Here is a 17,228-nt window from a genome sequence, read left to right as displayed (position 1 = left end):
TTATCTATCTTTAGGTACAGCAAACTGCTGAGTTTTACGTATCGATTATAGAAAACAAATACCCTTCTGTGATTCAAAATATATCAAATATAATGATTCTAACGTGGGTGATCAGTCATCCAGGAGAAATCAGGCCTATGAAGACCATCAGAGCAAGATTTATCCACTCATCTAAGTAGCTGTACACCTAGCACACCCTAAACCATGCCAAAAACAGGGGCCACCATCAATTCAAATGGTAGAACTTGGAAGTCCCCTGACTGCTAGTGCAACTCAATATTGTCACTGGACTGCCAAAGTGATCGAGTCACCTTGAGGTGCTCTGAAACATACCTGGAGTAACTTCAGCTTTCAGGCTGTGTCATAGTACAGCTTTAAACAGAAGATGATACAGTAATTTAGATTCAAGCTGCAAACAAGGCTCAAAATAGTAAAGCCATCATCCAAGGTAAGTAGCTACATCCTCTTGGTCTAACACTAAAAGGCATCAGTGGTGAGATGACACACAGTGACAACACATGGGTGTGGTCAGATATCACACCCCCATCAATGGTGTCATGCAACTTAAACTTACACTGATGATCCAACACACTTCAAAAAATCAAAGCACTGAGCACTTTTAAGAGACAGTTATAATCCAGGTGATTTAACTTTCACTTTCTGTGTATTACCAATGTAACTTGCTTGATTGGATGGCATTTCAGTTAGGCAGCCAACAATCACATCCCTGTCTAGCAAGGAGGATGAACCATTTGATATTATTGTGTACTTTAAGTCTGTTTTACCATGCCAGCTAATGTAGTAAAGGACTTGCCTATTCTCCCTTAAGAAACTGAGAAATTCCACAGGGCCAGAGGAAAACACTTACTCTTTGCTCTTAAGAGTTAGATTCATAGAAAAATAATTTTATTGAATCTTAAGGGCTCCAAGAGCCTCAGGTTTAGTTGAACTATAAAAGCATCTCTACATCACTTAAGAACTTCCAAAATCTGTTACCATAAGCAATAAGCTTAAAAGCTACATTGAGAATTGCACGTGCAATTCAACTCAAGATTACCTTAAATTTCCACAAAATCCATGTAAAATGACATATAAAGTAACAAAAACAGATGCTGTCAATACTTGAAAGTTGGTTAGATGGTATAACAAATATTACTCAAATAGATACAAATTATCAAGCTTGCACGGATTTAAATCCATTGGAATATCTTTCCAAACAACATCTTTTTCCTTCCTAAAGAGCAATGACTTCACTTGCTCCTTTGTATCCAAATTTTGCTCTCAGGTCCATTGTTTGAGGCAGATCCTTAGTGTAAACTGAACAAGAACCTGAATAGAACAAAGTACTAAACTTCTGATAATTTAGTAGTAAAAATTTGTCATATTTGACATCAACTTCTGCAATAAACACTATTCTGTCTTTTTACCTTTCAATCTGCACTCTGAATGAAGAATACAAATACCATATGATCACACATTCTGGTAGTAAAGATGAGTGTACCAGCTTGACATCAACTTTTAGGTTTTTTTGCAATGGTTACCCTTTTTATCTTTTCAATCAGAGTACTGCAGGTAAGCCACTTATCAATATCACAAAGGCTACTACAATAACACAAGCAAGGATGAAGCACTACCCACAAAATACAGACATTGCTACTTCAAGGTTCAAAGAACAGCAATTTTTTTTTAAGAAATCCTACTTGCAATTAGGATGCCAGCAACAAGCCATACCTTATCAAAGACTGTTAGCATGTAATCACTTTCACTCTTTTTTCCCCTCGTTTATATTACCTCTAGAAGTCAGTCTTTAACCCTAATGAGTAGGAAATACCTTTTTTGCATATACTGAGGCTCTACTGACAAATACCTGTAATGAAGCATAAAAGCCAGAAGCCTCTTTCACCCCACATTGCCTTCACTTTTTTCAAAAAGAACTAAGGACACCAGGAACTCAAGGGAAACAAAAGGGATTCACTTTCTTGTGGTTGTCACAACTTCCCTGTCAATCACCAGTCAGGACCACAGAATCACAAAGTGTAAGAGGAGAAAAGAACATAAGTTCTTCTGTCTGCTCTATATGCTCCTAGGAGAGGGAGCTAGCAAGAACTCAAAACAACACAGTGCAAGATTAAAGCTGCAGACACACAAGTTAAACTCAAGTACATTTGTTGGCTCTCCCTTAGAGAGCAAAATAAAAAAAAAATTAATTATTTTCATTTTATTGCCTGACGGAAAGCATTTCCAAAGTTCTCACTTTGGAGGATACACTGCACAAAGCTGTGGGTTTGTTGCTTTGTTTTTCATGCACAGTAAGATGCCATTTCCAGTCCTGCCTGGCTTACTCTGTTCATTAAGAGCTTATATACAATACTTAATTTTGATAAAGCTAAAACTATACAACACTATGCTTCTGAAAAGAAGTGATTTTACCTGCTAGTCTTAAAATAGAACACTACTAGGCAAAAATGACAAGAATTAGGATTTCACAACCTTATGGTCTACATAATGCTACAGAATTATTATTACAGTACATACCCGTAATCAAGAAAATTGATTAGTGACAGCAGCATTAACAGAACATGAAATAGCTACACTTAGAAAAAGGCACCCATGATCAGCAATACATCATAAGATTTACTACAGTTCTAACACAGAAATCCTAAACTAACTCCAACAAGAATTAGTCAAGACTTCCTCAGTTTACAAGTCAAGCGCACTACTATAAAGACTTCTCAGTTACTTTTACACCTACTTCTTAAGGCATAGGGAAGTGGGTCCTGAGATTCCAATTTCAAAAATCTATCAATAGCATTGAAAAATTATTACTTACTCTCAACTGAAAAACAAACTTGGGAGACCCTACACAGATAATGACTCCTTCACTTTAAAAATCAAAGTAGTATTTTAGAATGCATTACATGAAGTTGTGCAAATAATGACAAACTTTGCAAAGTCATGAATTGTAACTGGTACCTAAAAGCTGCAAGCGATCCTTGGCCATTGCCAAATTTGTCATCATTTTAGATTGCAGACGTCGAGCCCGTTCACACTGATCACCTTACAAAGAAAAATCAATGTTAAAAACACAGTTTGGCAAATTAACTTTTTAAAGTCCTAAAATACTGACACCCAGCCTTCCCTCCTTTTCCTCCCACCCCCTATCTACCCTCTGCACTAAGGAACACTGTTGCAAAATTAATGAAAAAATCCTAAAGCTTTCTATTTAATCAAAACTTTAAAGTTAGTTGACACTATCTGCTTTACAGTATTTCTCACAGAGCGGTGGGAACCCAAGCATGGCTTTGCATATTCTCTAACATCTCATGCTGACCTAATATATGTGCTTTGTCACTGCATTTTTCTAAACAGAAGTCAAATAAAAAATATTTTTAAAAAGCTTAAAAAGTGACTGAGAGGCAAGTACAATTTGAAATAATTCACTCTGGCAAAAGTAACAGATTTAAATTTAGTTGACTGTGTCCCTTTACATTTCAAAACACACAGAATTACAGACATTAGTATCACCACTTCCTAAAAAATAATGTCTGTTTAAGTCAAGTTTTTGGGGTTTGAGGGGGGTGGGGGGTCGGGGGTGTTGGTTTGTTTTTTTTTTTTTTTAACTGTGCAATTTAGACAGGCTGTATCAAATGCCACTGGTATTGCTGTTATAAGTAACACATCACCATATACTGTTCACAAACATTTCTAAACATAGCTGAGGAACAAAACAGCAGTCTGCAAAAGCAGTTAGAAGTTTGGGTTTTTCTGGGGGTTTGAGTTGTTATTATATTATTTTGAGGACAGAAATTCTTAGCAAGTCCTTCACTACACCTATTTCTCTATGGTACACACCTGCTTCTACACTACAGCTTAAAATGTTTCCATATGGCAGTGTTCACTATTTTGGCATAAGCTGTTCAAAAATACCAAATCAGGGTGTTTCTTTTTTAGTTCTACTGAAGGGAATATAAAATTCCGTGTAACTGACCAGTGTTCACCTACAGCTAAAACAGGAATAAGAAACACTCTTCTGAATTAATTCATACAGCAGACCAGTCCTAGCACCTACCATATTTAGCAATATTGATTCCTCACTTTGAAGAAACCATAAACCAAAACCTTTTCCACAAAACTCAAAACTGGCTTACCTTGACCAATTACTAAGACAGCTATTCCTTTTTCCAGTTCTTCAATTCCTTTCTTATACCATTCAACAGCTTGTTCCTTTTGTCCTGCTTAAAAAGGAAGTGAACCCATTATTTTTGGTAATGAATTAAAAGCTTAGGAATGGTTCCATATAACGCTGCATAAAACAAGTAAAAGGAAGGAAGAGATATTGGAACAAAATCCTATGATTTAAAGAAACACTTAAAGGGACACTGTCAACTTTATATCTACTTAGTTTCAAATAAGCTCATCTATTAAAAACAGGTACTACACCAGCCTCAAATCACTTTTGCCTGTTTTAGGACTATTTCTCCATCCGCCTTATAGAGAGCACTCCCCTTAATAAAAAAAAAGCTAACCTACACATATCTACAACAGAAATGGTGAAATTAACAGTTTTTCCTCTGGAACATCAAATTGAGACATGCCTCAATCTTCCAGTGATAGCCAATACCAAAGTAACCCTAGACGCACAGACACTCAAGAAAAGCAATGAGTCCAAGAAACTACACGAATGAGACAAGAGACACTTTTCCTCTGGTTAACTTTTGCACAGAGGAGCTCATTTGTCATTTCATTGTTCATCCTATCATGAAACTGCTGTATTGCAGGTGTATGTCAGCTTTCACATGAAGTACAATACGTGTAGAGTTAGAGTACACCTTTGTACCTTTGTACCAACAATGTCCTAAATGGGTATTACAGCAAATACAACCATGAACATGCCCACACCTAACCTATACTACCTGACAGCATGGCAGCAAATAAGCCATGGAAGAGATACTCATATCACGCTTTGGTCTTCTTACCAACAGAAACCACAGGAGCAGCACCTTCCTACAGTCATGTACATCACACACCTTGGGAATCATTTTTTTTACTGCCCTTTCTCTGTGAGCTTCATATATCCTGACTGTTAAGGACAAAGCTAGATAAATTAAGTGATCGAAGCTGAGTGACTTTGATCCTCTCTGGAGCCTTTTTTTCCTTTAAGCTTCTCCCCATCACCTATGGAAAGTTTTGATTGCAGTGTAAATCTACTGCTGATTATGGCTACTAGAAATCAAATTTGAGATGATTCCAGCCACCTCTGCTGTTGCCTGAATTGCTTTGCTATTCTGAAGAGCAATTGTGAACATGCCAAGGTCATCACTAAAATCTCGCTTCCCACTTTTAACTGGAGAAGTTTTAAAAGCAATATACCAAACCGAGCTGTTTGCAAAGGCAGTGCTCTGAATCCACACAGAACAGTTTACTAGTTCTCAGTGACAAAGACATTAAAAGTACAATAAAAGAGTCACATTCCTTAGAAGTCATTTATTTGCTGTACTGGCTCTGGCTGGGATGGAGTTAATTTACTTCATAGCAGCCCCTATGGTGCTGCGTTTTGGATTTGTGACTAAAACAGTGTTGATAATATACCAATGTTTTGAGCTATTGCTGAACAGTTTGACAGCCTCAAGGTTTTCTTTTTCCCATTCTAGATGCCCAGCGTGTAGGCTGGCGGTGCACAAGAAGTTGGGAGAGGACACTGGCAGGATGACTGACCCAAATTTCCCAAAGGGATATTCCATGTCGTACAATGTCATGCTCAGCAATAACCTGGGTAGAGGCAGAACAGGGTGGGGTCTGTCTTCCAAGGCAGCCGTTGCTTAGGAAGCGGCTGGGCATTGGTAAGCAATTGCCTTTGCATCACTTGTCTTCCCTCACCTCTCTCCTTCACTTATTAATGTGTCTTTATGCTGAACCACAAGTTTTCTCACTTCCACTCTTCCTATTCTCTCCCCTGTCCCACTGAGGGGAGTAAACGAGCAGCTACATGGGTACTTAGCTGCTGGCTGGGGTCAAGCCACAACCTGTGCCTTCTCAGTCCCAGGAAAAGATATGAAGCTTGATTTTGAAAATAACAAAACAAGAATATGAATTTCCCCAATAATTCAGAAGCATAAAAATTACCAGAAGTGCCACTGTAATTACTGAAGCGCGCATAGCTTCCAGAACAGCAAAACCGCCACATAATTAACAGGATATTAGACAATCCAGAAATTGTCTTCCATTTCATATACTACACCTAATAAATAGTTTCCTGTTTGACATTATAAAAAACTTGTTTACATATCAAACTCAAAGGTATGCATGCATTCCAGTAAAAAACAGATAAGCAAATAACAATTATATGTACTAAAGCAATGTGAGTTCTCAGCAATATTAATACTGTATTTGCAGGGTTTTAACAGCTTTGCAACTGCTTGTGTTAGCAGCAAAGATTTTTTTTCTTACTAAATGTATGACCTGTACAGCTAATCCATATACAACAACTCTAAAAATACCTATAAAGCAAGTTGATGATTAAAACCAGTATTTGAAGGCTTACCCTTCAAACCACCAACAGTTATAAGCCACAACAGTGGAACAGGCACCCAGTAACTTAACACTTTGCTACTCCTCACAGAGCAATCATGAATACCACTGAAGTTTTAAGCTACCTCTCCTCCTTTCATGCTTTGCTCCTATGGCCCTCAATGCTCTTATACTGTACACCTGTTCTGACGAACCTTGCTGCACATGGTGGGTTTTTTCTCCCAGGCTTACCACTGCCACTCCCAAATTGTCAGTCCAAAGACACATCCCTTGCTTTTATGGTGCTCTCAGCATGTAGCTTCTATTGAAGGCCTATTCCTGTATTTTTAACCTCCTCCTCCTCCTCCTCTAGGATAGCAGTTTCACTAAAGTTCAACTGAAAGGGCATAATAAGGTGTTTTTATGTTTCCAGAGAGTTTTAAAACCCAGCACAGCATGGCCCTAAGCACTACCCTTCGGGAGGCTGACAGAGTTGTGCTGCTGCATTTAGACTAAATGGCTAAATGAAATGCAGTAGCAATTGCTTCTTTTTTTTTATCCTTTAAACAGAAAACAAAAAATTCCTCAGTCTTGTCTTTTGTTTCGTCGAACCCTAAACATCTTAAAGATCTTCTAATCACATAGTGATAGGTTTTTAGGAGTAAGCACGTGAAACAGTTTAAGAGAAGTATTTTTTAAAAGCAACTGCCAAAGTATGAATAAGTACTTATTTCCTTAAAAGTCAGGTGACTCCAAATGGGCAGTTTTGGGGACAAGTTTCCTGAAGACTCACTTTAATACTTCCACCATTTGTCAGATGCACCCTTATTATTGTCCCGGCTGCTTCTGTTGTCCGGGTGGCCTCGTTAAATCGAAAGCTAGTTACAGTCACACCCCTCGGTTTTTAATCGCCTCACCCAGACCTCCGCATCCAAAACTTTAATTTGAAGTTATTAGAGCGAAATGCAAAGTCTCGCCTTGCGTGGGAAACTGGTCCGAGCCGCCGCTTTTTGACCCAACCTGCGCCCGCCGGCTGCGCCGACGGTCGACAGGCCCCTGCCCGCCTTCGCTACACCGGCCTGCCCGGCCCGGCCCGCCTCCCCCGGCAGCCCGGGGCGGCCGCCGGCGCTCCCCTACCTCTCTCGTCCTCGTCGATGCGCAGCGCCATGGAGATGCACTCGAAGGCCCGCTTGTGACAGGCCCGCACCGTCTCGGGCGCCCCGCCGGGCTCGGGCGCGTCGCCGGCCCCGGCCCTGCTGCCCTTGGCGGCCATGAGGGCGCCGCGGGAGAGGCGCTCGCAGAGCCAGGCGAAGAGCAGCCCGAGCTGGAAGGCGACGAAGCGGAGCAGGGCGAAGGCGGCGAAGAGCGGGTACGAGAAATAGTACAGATTCCGCTTATGGGGGGACGCTGCTGCCGCCGCCCCCGCCGGCAGCACGGGGGGGGCCGGCCCGGGCGGCGAGGACGGTGAAGCCCCGGCGGCCGGGGGCGCGGAGCTGGAGCCGGCTGAGCCCTTCTTTTTCCCTCTGCCGCCCGGAGAATTCATTCACCGCCGTCGCCATAACCCGCTGCCAGGGACTGACAACAACCGGCCATGGCGGCGGCGACGCCCCTTTCGCTCGGCCCCAGGGGGAGGAGCGCGCAGCGGCCCTTGCCGAAAGCGGGGCGGCGCCGCCGCCGCCGCCCCCAGCACCGCTATTGTCGGCGCGCCGCAGCGACAGCCACAATAGGAGGCGGGGATGGCGGTGCAGAGCGCCTACAGCTCCCGGCGTGCCCCGGGGCGGTGGCGGCGGTGCTTCGCCTCGCGCAGCCTTAGGGGCGCACGCTGGGAAGCGTAGTCCCGGGGCGGCCTCGCTGCCGGGGCAGCGGCCTGGTTTCCGAACTGGACCACGCGAGGAGGGAGGGCGGGGCGTGCAGGGGCGAGCTCCGCCCCCTGCCGGCCCTGGATCTGGGCGGTGTCGGGTTGCTCCCGCGCTGGACAAGCCCGTTAGCTCCCAGCGCGTGGGCATGCACCGAATAGAGGGGCGGTGAATAATTTAATAAAATTATTCTGACGGGAGTGGCGGGCTGCCCTGCGGGCAAGATGCGGTGCCGGTACCTCGCATCGCCTCCCGCCTGCCATCGCTTTTAGAGGCAGATGAGGAGGGGTCAGGGGAATTCCCTCTTTTCCAAAGGCGCCGGCCCCTCGCAGGGAGCTGCGTAGCGGCCCGTATGGCATTGCGTCCGGCCTCGCGCCTCCGTGGAACTGCCCCCGAGAGGATGCTCGCCAGTGCTTTGTCTGCTGCGCATTTCTGTAACTGCAATGACAGACTGTCTGCTCACATGAAGGAAACAAATGCGACTGAGTATACATTAGAGACACATCATTTTTGGGGGAGAAAAAAAAAATCTTAACTGTTCTTTCACCCTCATTGCAAGGGTGAACACCCAGCTATCCCAGACGCCCTTATCAATTATTTGCCCAGCTATAATTCTTATTTATTTGAGCCTTCCCTGATGAGACAGGCCCTTCAGCGCCCTACTGCTTTGGGTGCTTCAGACCCTGAAATGCTTTGGAGCACTTGCCCCAGCAAGGGCAGCCCCACGTTCTGTCCCCAGCTTTGCTACCGCTATATTCAACGCTACAGCAAACCCCTTCCTCTTGTGCTTCAATCTCCCCCGCCACCTTCCATTTTCGGTTGTTTTGTTTGTTTGCTTTGCCACACACTCGCTGATCTATAACCAAACTACTGAGAGCTGCTGGTGTTACATTCTGACAGACCCTTCCCATTCCTACAGCCGCCTACAGGAGCCTAGGTGGTCCCAAAAGTGCAGCAAGATACTGTGGATTAACCCAGCACACCAGCTAGCTTCCCCAGTTTATAGCAAGACATGGGGAGTGGTGGGGTGTGTTAATTAAAAGGATATGCAAAATTGATATCACTGTCCCCAGTGTTCTATTGTCTTTTCCTAAATTACTATTAAGCTACTGGGTTTTTTTCCCCTTGTTTGCTTATGCCACATATAGTTACTACTAGTACAGAACATTTCCCCCAGTAGTATGTATTGTTTTTCTTAAATGGCTGAGGAGATTGTTTTTCTTTTAATGACAGAACTGACTTAGTTTTCTTACCGTACAAAACACAGAATTTTATTAACGTGTAAAAAACCATAACATATAACATAACTATTAATGACCTAGAACCATTATTCGACAGAGACAGCAAACCTATCGGCGCCAAAAAATGCAGCAAGGTTCACTAGGTACATTTATTCTGTATTTTGTGAGAAGGATAATGTAATTCTATTGTGAAAAATATAATGAAATATTTTCCAGTCATGACTAAGAAGTTCAGTATCTAATTTTTTTCCTAATTTACCAAACTGTATAAAATCAAAATAAATCCTGTTTCCTGATATAAAAATGCAACAAATTTTGGAATACTAAAGAAATTCCAGAAGCTCCAAGCAGTGTTAATACTATGGAGCATTCCAAAATGTCAAGTGAAATAAGCCATGTGACAACAGAGTACCAATCTTCAGCCTCTATTATCCATCTACTGTCTAAAGTATCATAGCATTCCTGAGCAAAATAGTAGATAAACTGGTGAAGGAATAAGTTTAAATAATAATAATAAAAAAATTAAATAAATAAATAAATAAATTAAAGGACAGACTGAATGACAAGAGGAAGACAATGAACCTCGAACAATCCTGACAATCTATTCAGTTATTTTCATTTTTTAAAAAAATTAGAATGACACCTATGTAAGTCATACAGCTATATGACAATAGCAATAAAATATAGACTGATGCACTAGTAAACAGTACACCTATTAGGGGAATAACAACTTGTTAAGCCAAAACATAGCTTCAGATGTAGGTATCAGGAATTGTGAGCAAATGCTAGTGCTTTTACTGGGAACGTACAGAATCAGTTCACTATCGTGGCTGTTAAATATTTTAGTGATCTGCAAGTTGAACGACCCTCACCTCCTATATTAAGCTGGCTCAAGCATTCATTGAGACCTGTCTGTGAACTATTCTAATTAATAGTCTGGCATAAAATTAATGTAGTGTGGTAGGTTGTTTTTTTTTTTAAAAAAAATCCTTTAAAAAACAAAATCAGAGCAATGGATAGCTTTGTGCTGGCTTAGTGAGATGGCCTGGCTCAGCAAGGGTTCTGATGAAGACCAGAAAAGGGTGCGGGTAGGTGTGAAACCTTGCATTTTCTGGAGCAGGCAACTGTTAGATCAACTTATCCACCTGATTCGACTTTACCCCGAAGATTGAGGGCTCACAAAATACAGGAGGTAGAATGTGATTATCTCAGTGACATGTTTTGGAATCAGAGCAGACAAGCACTATGATCACAGGAATTAGAAAGGTGCAACTACCCCAACACCACAACTTACCATTGCACAAGAGGTCAAGTTAGGAAACCTTTTCTCACTCCCAACATGACATCATTGCAAAAACCAAATAAAATAGAGAATGTATAAGTGGGGAAGCAGGGGGCTAAGGGTAAAAGGGGTTTTTTTTCCCTCTTGGTAGCCATTGCTACAACAAATTCAGGTATTCTAAATGTAATTCTCTAAAATGTCATTGCTAGAACATGATGAAAAATTAAAAGAGAGCCTCAAAATATAATGAACAGCTTACACTGCTTCACCTTCACCTGTTCACATCAAGAACTTATTTGTATTCCTCTTTTGTTTAGACTTTAGAAAAAAATCTCAGGGTTTTGCCTTCTGTGTTTTCATCTTGCCACCTTGACACCAGCTAACTTTGCCAGCACTAGATACTCAAATTGACACAAAGAAAGCATGTGGTTCTGCTACAATTCCAAGTCCTTCAACTGAGTATCAAATCCGTGACTGACTGCAGCACAGTTTTTAAGTCTGCTTATCACATTGATAACAGTCAGTTCTGTAAACATTATTTCAAATTCACTGATGTAAACACACTTCATTACCATGAAGAATTAATGATTACAGAGCATGATCTAATGAGAACATGGCATTTTCTGTTATTGCCAATCTTCTAAGAGCATTAGCTAGACCATTCATATGCATAGTCATCACTGCAGCAAGAAGACAGAAAAAGGAATAGACCTATTGTTGTAAAACAACAAAGGTTACTGTCTCAAAAAACCCAAGTTTATACTACAGGAATGTAACTACTTCCTCAAGCCAAAAATAAAAAGGTTCTAAAGACCTTTTTTAATCTACTAGTACAAACTATGTTACCAGTCACAGAATTTAATTCCTAATGAAAACCAAACAAGGAAATCGGGCATAGATGTTCAAACACTGGTGCAATTTGTAACAGCACAACAACTAAAGAAGCAGTAGATTTTCCATTTTGTGATAGCTTCAAAGCAAGACAGGATGATTAAAGCTGATACCTAAAGAAAGCTGAGCAGCTACTTAACAGAGACAACTGGGCAAAATTAATGGCCAACAGTCATTGTTTTGCAAACTGTACACAGCTCTGAAAGGTTATTTCACCAACAAGGTCCCCTTTTCAGTTCAAAATTAGCTTCAAAGTTACTTTGCACAAACACCACAGCAAGCTCCTTAGACATCAAACTGCATCGATTATTAGTAGATTTCCACACCACAAAACTAATGTGTCAGTGTTCTTCAAAGGCTTGTTTGGACAACAGAAATATTCCACCAGTTTTAGTCCCGACAGAGCACCCACAAACAGAATCACCTGCCTGCAACCATCCTTAACCAAGGCTCCTCGGGCTACACTTCAAAACGTTTAACAGAGGCCGGGACTGAGCCTCGACTTCCATGAAGAAAATTACCTTAAAGTAAAAGGCCTCAGTCAGAACCGCTCGGCATAATAATGACTATCTTATCAAACGCCCCAACAACACGCCAAGGCCAACCAACCTTATCACCACACCCCTTCAGCTACTCTCTGACGGTTGAAGAACCGCCGAGCGACCCGCTCCGCCCAGCGAACCGCCCCCTCCCGCCCACCCGCCAATGGGAAGTGGGCTGAGGAGGGAGAAGGCCCCGCCCAGGAATGACATCATTCTCCGCCCGCTCGAATTTCCCATCTCTTTTCCCCCTCCCCTCAAGCCGGTTCCCGGAGATGGGCGGGGCCCTGCCCTGCGCAGGCGTAGTTGGCCGTTCGCCGGGGACTGGCGGCGGTAGCGCGACCGTTTCACTTACGTCAAAACAGTTTACGACATCACCAGTGGTTCTCGTTGCTGTGGAGAGACTTTTGGTGTGCCCCTACAGCGCCGGTCTCCCGCCCCGCAGAGCCCCGGACCCACCGGCGGGTGAGAGCGGCGTGGGGCGGGAGGGTTGCCTCTGCCCCGCGGGGCCGTTGGGGCATGGCCGCGGCCGCTGCCCGCTGGCGTCCGCACGTGGCCCGCGGTGCGGCAGGGTCCCAGCCCGGCCCCGCCGGCGGCGTGTCCCCCCGCGGCGCGGCGGGCAGGCGTGCGAGGGAGGGAGGGAGGAGTGTCTCCGCCTTTCCGCGGGCGCTGTCGGCCGGGCAGCGGAGCGGGCCGTCGCTGAGGACTCGTTTTAACGTGTTTTCTAATCCCGGTGCCGTTTTCTTCAGCGGACGTAACGCGAACCTTAAGACACCTAGTTCTGTGTGCGGGAGGAACGTGTGCACGTTTGGCAGCGGGGGAGCACGGAGCTCTCTACTAATTGTGCCTTAGTAACCAAGTGATGCAATGTCAGTCAGCTAACCCTTGTCTTCATCTCGGCCTGCTGACCAATTTTTTTATTGCTTTCCAAGATTACTGTACGTCCAGCAAATTCCACTTTCCAAATCATGGAGGCAGAACAGATTATGGAGGGACAGCCACAGGTATTGCAAGAAGTGTTTTACATGTATCGTGTCACATGCATAAAAGGAGCATTTATACTTTGCTGACCATGTGTTATTTTACAGGTTCCAGAAAATCCCCATTCTGAATACGGTCTCACCGAAAATGTAGAGGTAACAAAGATTTTGTTGCTGTAAAGTAGAGTGGAAGTCACATTCCTGATGAAAGGGAAAAACATAGAGTTTTGAGTCTTAACTTCAGCAAATGTAATGTTCTCAAGAAAGTCATATGGAAACGGAGCCAACAGATACTAGTCCCTTGCATAACTGGCTGTTAATTAATTTATTTTCTGTTGTGTTGCTTCCATTATACTAAAGCATACTCAAGTAAATAAGGAACATTTTAATGAGGTGGGGCTTTTTGGAAGTTTGCCAAAAAAATTATGCCACAAAAAGCCAGCCGGTCTTTTATTACAGGGAGGGGAGTAGCAGGACTTGATGGGATTTCTATAAAAGTATCAAAGGGAGAGATTCTTTTCATATTCTTGTAAATAAAGATGTTGGATTGAAATAATCCAGGCTATCTTTAATTATGCTGAGAAAGAGCAGACGCAATCCATTCTCTCCACTGTTGATGACAGCATGGGTTAGAAGGAGAACTCTATGATATTTGTTTACTCATTAAAGAAAAGCCTTCAGTTTCCCTCCATTATAAGCTCCTACTCTATGGAAAGCTTTTGCACCAACTTCTTTTAAATGTCCTTTGTGAGCGATCTCCCTGATAACTGCTCGCCTGGATGCCTTCCACTACAGAACCAGAACACGTTGGATACGTTGGTCCTGTATTGGTGCGTGTATGTTGTGTTGAATACGTTTGATTTACTGACAGTGTCAGCATATCCTTTTTTAACTACAGTATAGCATGGTGTAAGGTGATTCAGCACTTTTTGACCAAAAAGCACCTGGAAGCATTTTGCATATGTTTTCTTTAAAGTTTCTGTATGTAGTTTAGTAGAGCACGATCTCAAAGTGCCTGACTTTAACAGAGTCCCCTTTATCTCAGACTTCACCTGAATTTCTTGTGCTTTTAGCGTTTTGTGTTAAAAGTGCGTGTATACAGGAACCATTTAATTGAGACTGGTCTTAGTGGTAGCTGTTCCTGTCTCAGTGGTGTAGAATTTAAGTCTGTGAATGCAAAAGCAGAAATTATAGAGATTTGGTGACTTCTGTTTTAGAAAACTTGCAACTTCTTAACATTATTTCTTCAAAACATAAGAGTTTAACAGAAGTCTCCTCTGGATTAGGTTTTTGTGCAAGGAAAAATAGGCACTTAAATTTTCTTAAAAGATGTAAAGAAGTTGCTGCCACTGAATTTCAGAGATGGGTACTTTGTTTGCACTCGCACTTCAAAGTGGATGTGGCTGCTATTACCGATGTTTGTTCACTTTTTTCCCCTACTTCAGAGGATAGTAGAAAATGAGAAAATAAATGCAGAGAAGACATCAAAGCAGAAGGTGGATCTTCAGTCACTACCCACACGTGCCTACTTGGATCAGACAGTTGTGCCTATCTTGCTACAGGGACTTGCTGTTCTTGCAAAAGAGAGGTAAGATGCTTCAATGTTCCCTCGGTTCTTAGGAGAAAAGTAGGTCTCAAACTTGGGTGGTATGTCACCTTTTCAGACCTTGCACATCGGACATGGTTTTTCTAGTTGTAAGAAAGTTATTACAACAAGTTTATGAATCTATGCATTACTATGATTGACTGTGCAGAATGTGTTCCTCACTTAGGTGCATATAGTCTGATAAGAGTTACTTACTGAATTTGTGATCTCACAATGAGGTATGCTGCTGCAGAGGTTTTCAGAGGGAAGAATGTATTTTTTTATTTATCATATAATTCACCTTATAGAAGCAAGGCAAGAAGTTGTTCTAGTTTTGAACAAGATTTTTGTGGTGTGGAATTATAAAGAGTTCTGCTTGCCATTTAAAAGACAAACAGACCAACAAATCAGGCCTGACATGCATCTTTGTCGGCGGTTAAAACACTTTCTAAAGTATGAGGCTGACCCTGCACTGTCAAGACAGTGAGAAGTAAACTGATAGTTTATCCTTTGCGTAAAGATTATACTGTCAAGGTGCCCCCAATCTCTTATCAGTCAGTGTAGACGGGTATTCTTCGGTAATAGGTTGTTCATCTTATCCAAAGTAATTTCTAGCCTTTTGGTGCATACGAACTATTGGTGAGTCATACTGCATGTAAACCATTGCTCAATTTTGCCAAAATAACATTATGAAAAGCTGGTATGGATGACCATAATTGCATCATAGTACCTATAGCCAGAACAACCTTCAACAGTGTCTAAACCTCAAAAGGAGACAGCTAATGAGGCAAAAGAGCATCTAGGAAGGTACACCCTGTGTGTACACCTGAGCTGTGTGCAGATCTTCACTTGACATCTGTGGGAGTTCTTCTGCAGAATGAATGTGAAAAAACACAGCCTGATGTGGATACCCCACGCTTACAGTCTGGATACTTGTGTTACAGACAAACCTTTGTTTTTTCCTTTTTTTTTTTTTTTTTTAAATATCTTCCTTCACTATGGAGATCTATCTCTGCCCACTTCCATTTTTTTGTTTGTTCTTTAGAGGCGTATTTGGTCACTGACAGACCTTTGGTCTGACCCAATGTGGAATGAGTAAGTTTGTAATTTATTCTGCGGACAGAATCCAGATTAGGAGGACTCGTGAACTGTAGCTGGAGGAGCTTTTTAAAAACAAACTTACAGACTAAGGCCAGTGGTCAGAAGTGTTTATTATGGACTACTTGCAAAATTACAGCACTTCTCAAACTTAAAGTTTTTGTTGAAGTTTTGGTGTGTTCATTTCAGTTGCCAGAAACCATGAAAAAGGCTCTAATGCAGAAGCTACACAATAACCATTTGAAGAGCATGAAGCAAGAAAGCACTGACAGATTAACTTTTACTTTATGTAGCATGAGTTCAAGAAATAGGCAAATGCATGTAACTTCCAGTGGTGTACATACAGTATTTATGTTTACAGAGTATACCCTAGTTCTAGGTATGTAACTTTTCTAGCAATTCAGTAGCATTGGACCAATGGTGACTAAGACTCCTTATTAAAAAAATTCTCATCAGACATAAACTGGAAATTTACAGGGTAACTCTAGGTAGTTGGTCATCCCTAAATCAATGCTTGTGTTTGAGAGGAGTTATGTTGCTTTTAAAGGAAGGTAGGTAGTTCTTCATCTACCTAATTTCATGGAACAAAAAATAATTGCTTTTGATTTTTTCCTTACAGACCACCAAATCCCATTGAATTTCTAGCGGCATATCTTTTAAAAAACAAGTCACAATTTGAGGACCGAAATTAACTCCATAAAAATGAGGACAATTTGGCTGCTAGACTGAAATGCTCATTTGTCGCAATTTGTTTCCTGCTGTAAAAATCCTTTGGAACCATGATGTTATCTTTCTTAATCGCACAATTTGCATTACCTTTTGAGTTATTTAATAAAGGACACTTTACATTTAATTTGTTCACTTGTTGTAAACTAGCTATTAAGACACTTTCAAAATAAAGTACTGAAACTGCACTGCCTGGTGAAAGTCTGAATAATTCCATGGGCCTACATCACCTGAATGCATAAAACAAAGGGGAACAATTTGTTGTCAGAATCACATGAGTGATAATGTATATAACTTTATTTGATTTTTTGTAGCACCCTCCACATGCAACATGCTTATACAGGAAGCAAACAACTTAAGAGCAGTTAGAATTTATTTTGAGGAAGCATTGATTAAGTAGAGAGGAGAGAACTTGCTTGAGAACACCAGGAAAATGGGTTTAGTTAAAAAAAACAATTAGATTCAGCAGATGAACAGACCACCTGCAGACAGCGTCCAATGTTTCACATACTTACATTAATGA

General features: G+C 41.9%; 2 protein-coding genes across 2 annotated transcripts in view; one reads left to right on the top strand and one right to left on the bottom strand.

Moving 5' to 3' along the window:
• SPAST (spastin) overlaps positions 1-8,146 on the bottom strand; it is a gene marked incomplete at its 3' end in the record, with an annotated part of 36,198 nt that extends 28,052 nt beyond the window's left edge. Inside the window, exons 1-3 of the mRNA XM_081997569.1 lie at positions 7,645-8,146; positions 4,149-4,235; positions 2,974-3,057 (exon numbers count right to left, since the gene is read on the bottom strand). Coding sequence (XP_081853695.1) covers positions 2,974-3,057; positions 4,149-4,235; positions 7,645-8,050 — 577 coding nt within the window. The 5' untranslated portion in view covers positions 8,051-8,146. The remainder of the gene's footprint in view (positions 1-2,973; positions 3,058-4,148; positions 4,236-7,644) is intronic.
• A 5,138-nt stretch (positions 8,147-13,284) lies between these two features.
• Positions 13,285-16,806, top strand: DPY30 (dpy-30 histone methyltransferase complex regulatory subunit; the record flags this gene model as incomplete). The annotated part of the gene is made up of 4 exons (XM_081997901.1): positions 13,285-13,320; positions 13,405-13,452; positions 14,742-14,884; positions 16,599-16,806. The coding sequence occupies 4 exons, from the start codon at positions 13,285-13,287 to the stop codon at positions 16,669-16,671; spliced, it is 300 nt and encodes a 99-aa protein (XP_081854027.1). The 3' UTR covers positions 16,672-16,806.
• Between the last annotated feature and the right edge of the window lie 422 nt (positions 16,807-17,228).

The sequence above is a fragment of the Phaethon aethereus genome, assembly GCF_964289735.1.
Source record: "Phaethon aethereus genome assembly, chromosome: 3".
Lineage (NCBI taxonomy): Eukaryota > Metazoa > Chordata > Aves > Phaethontiformes > Phaethontidae > Phaethon > Phaethon aethereus.
The sequence above is the reverse complement of the archived record's forward strand: the minus strand, read 5'-3'. Positions and strand labels throughout refer to the sequence as shown.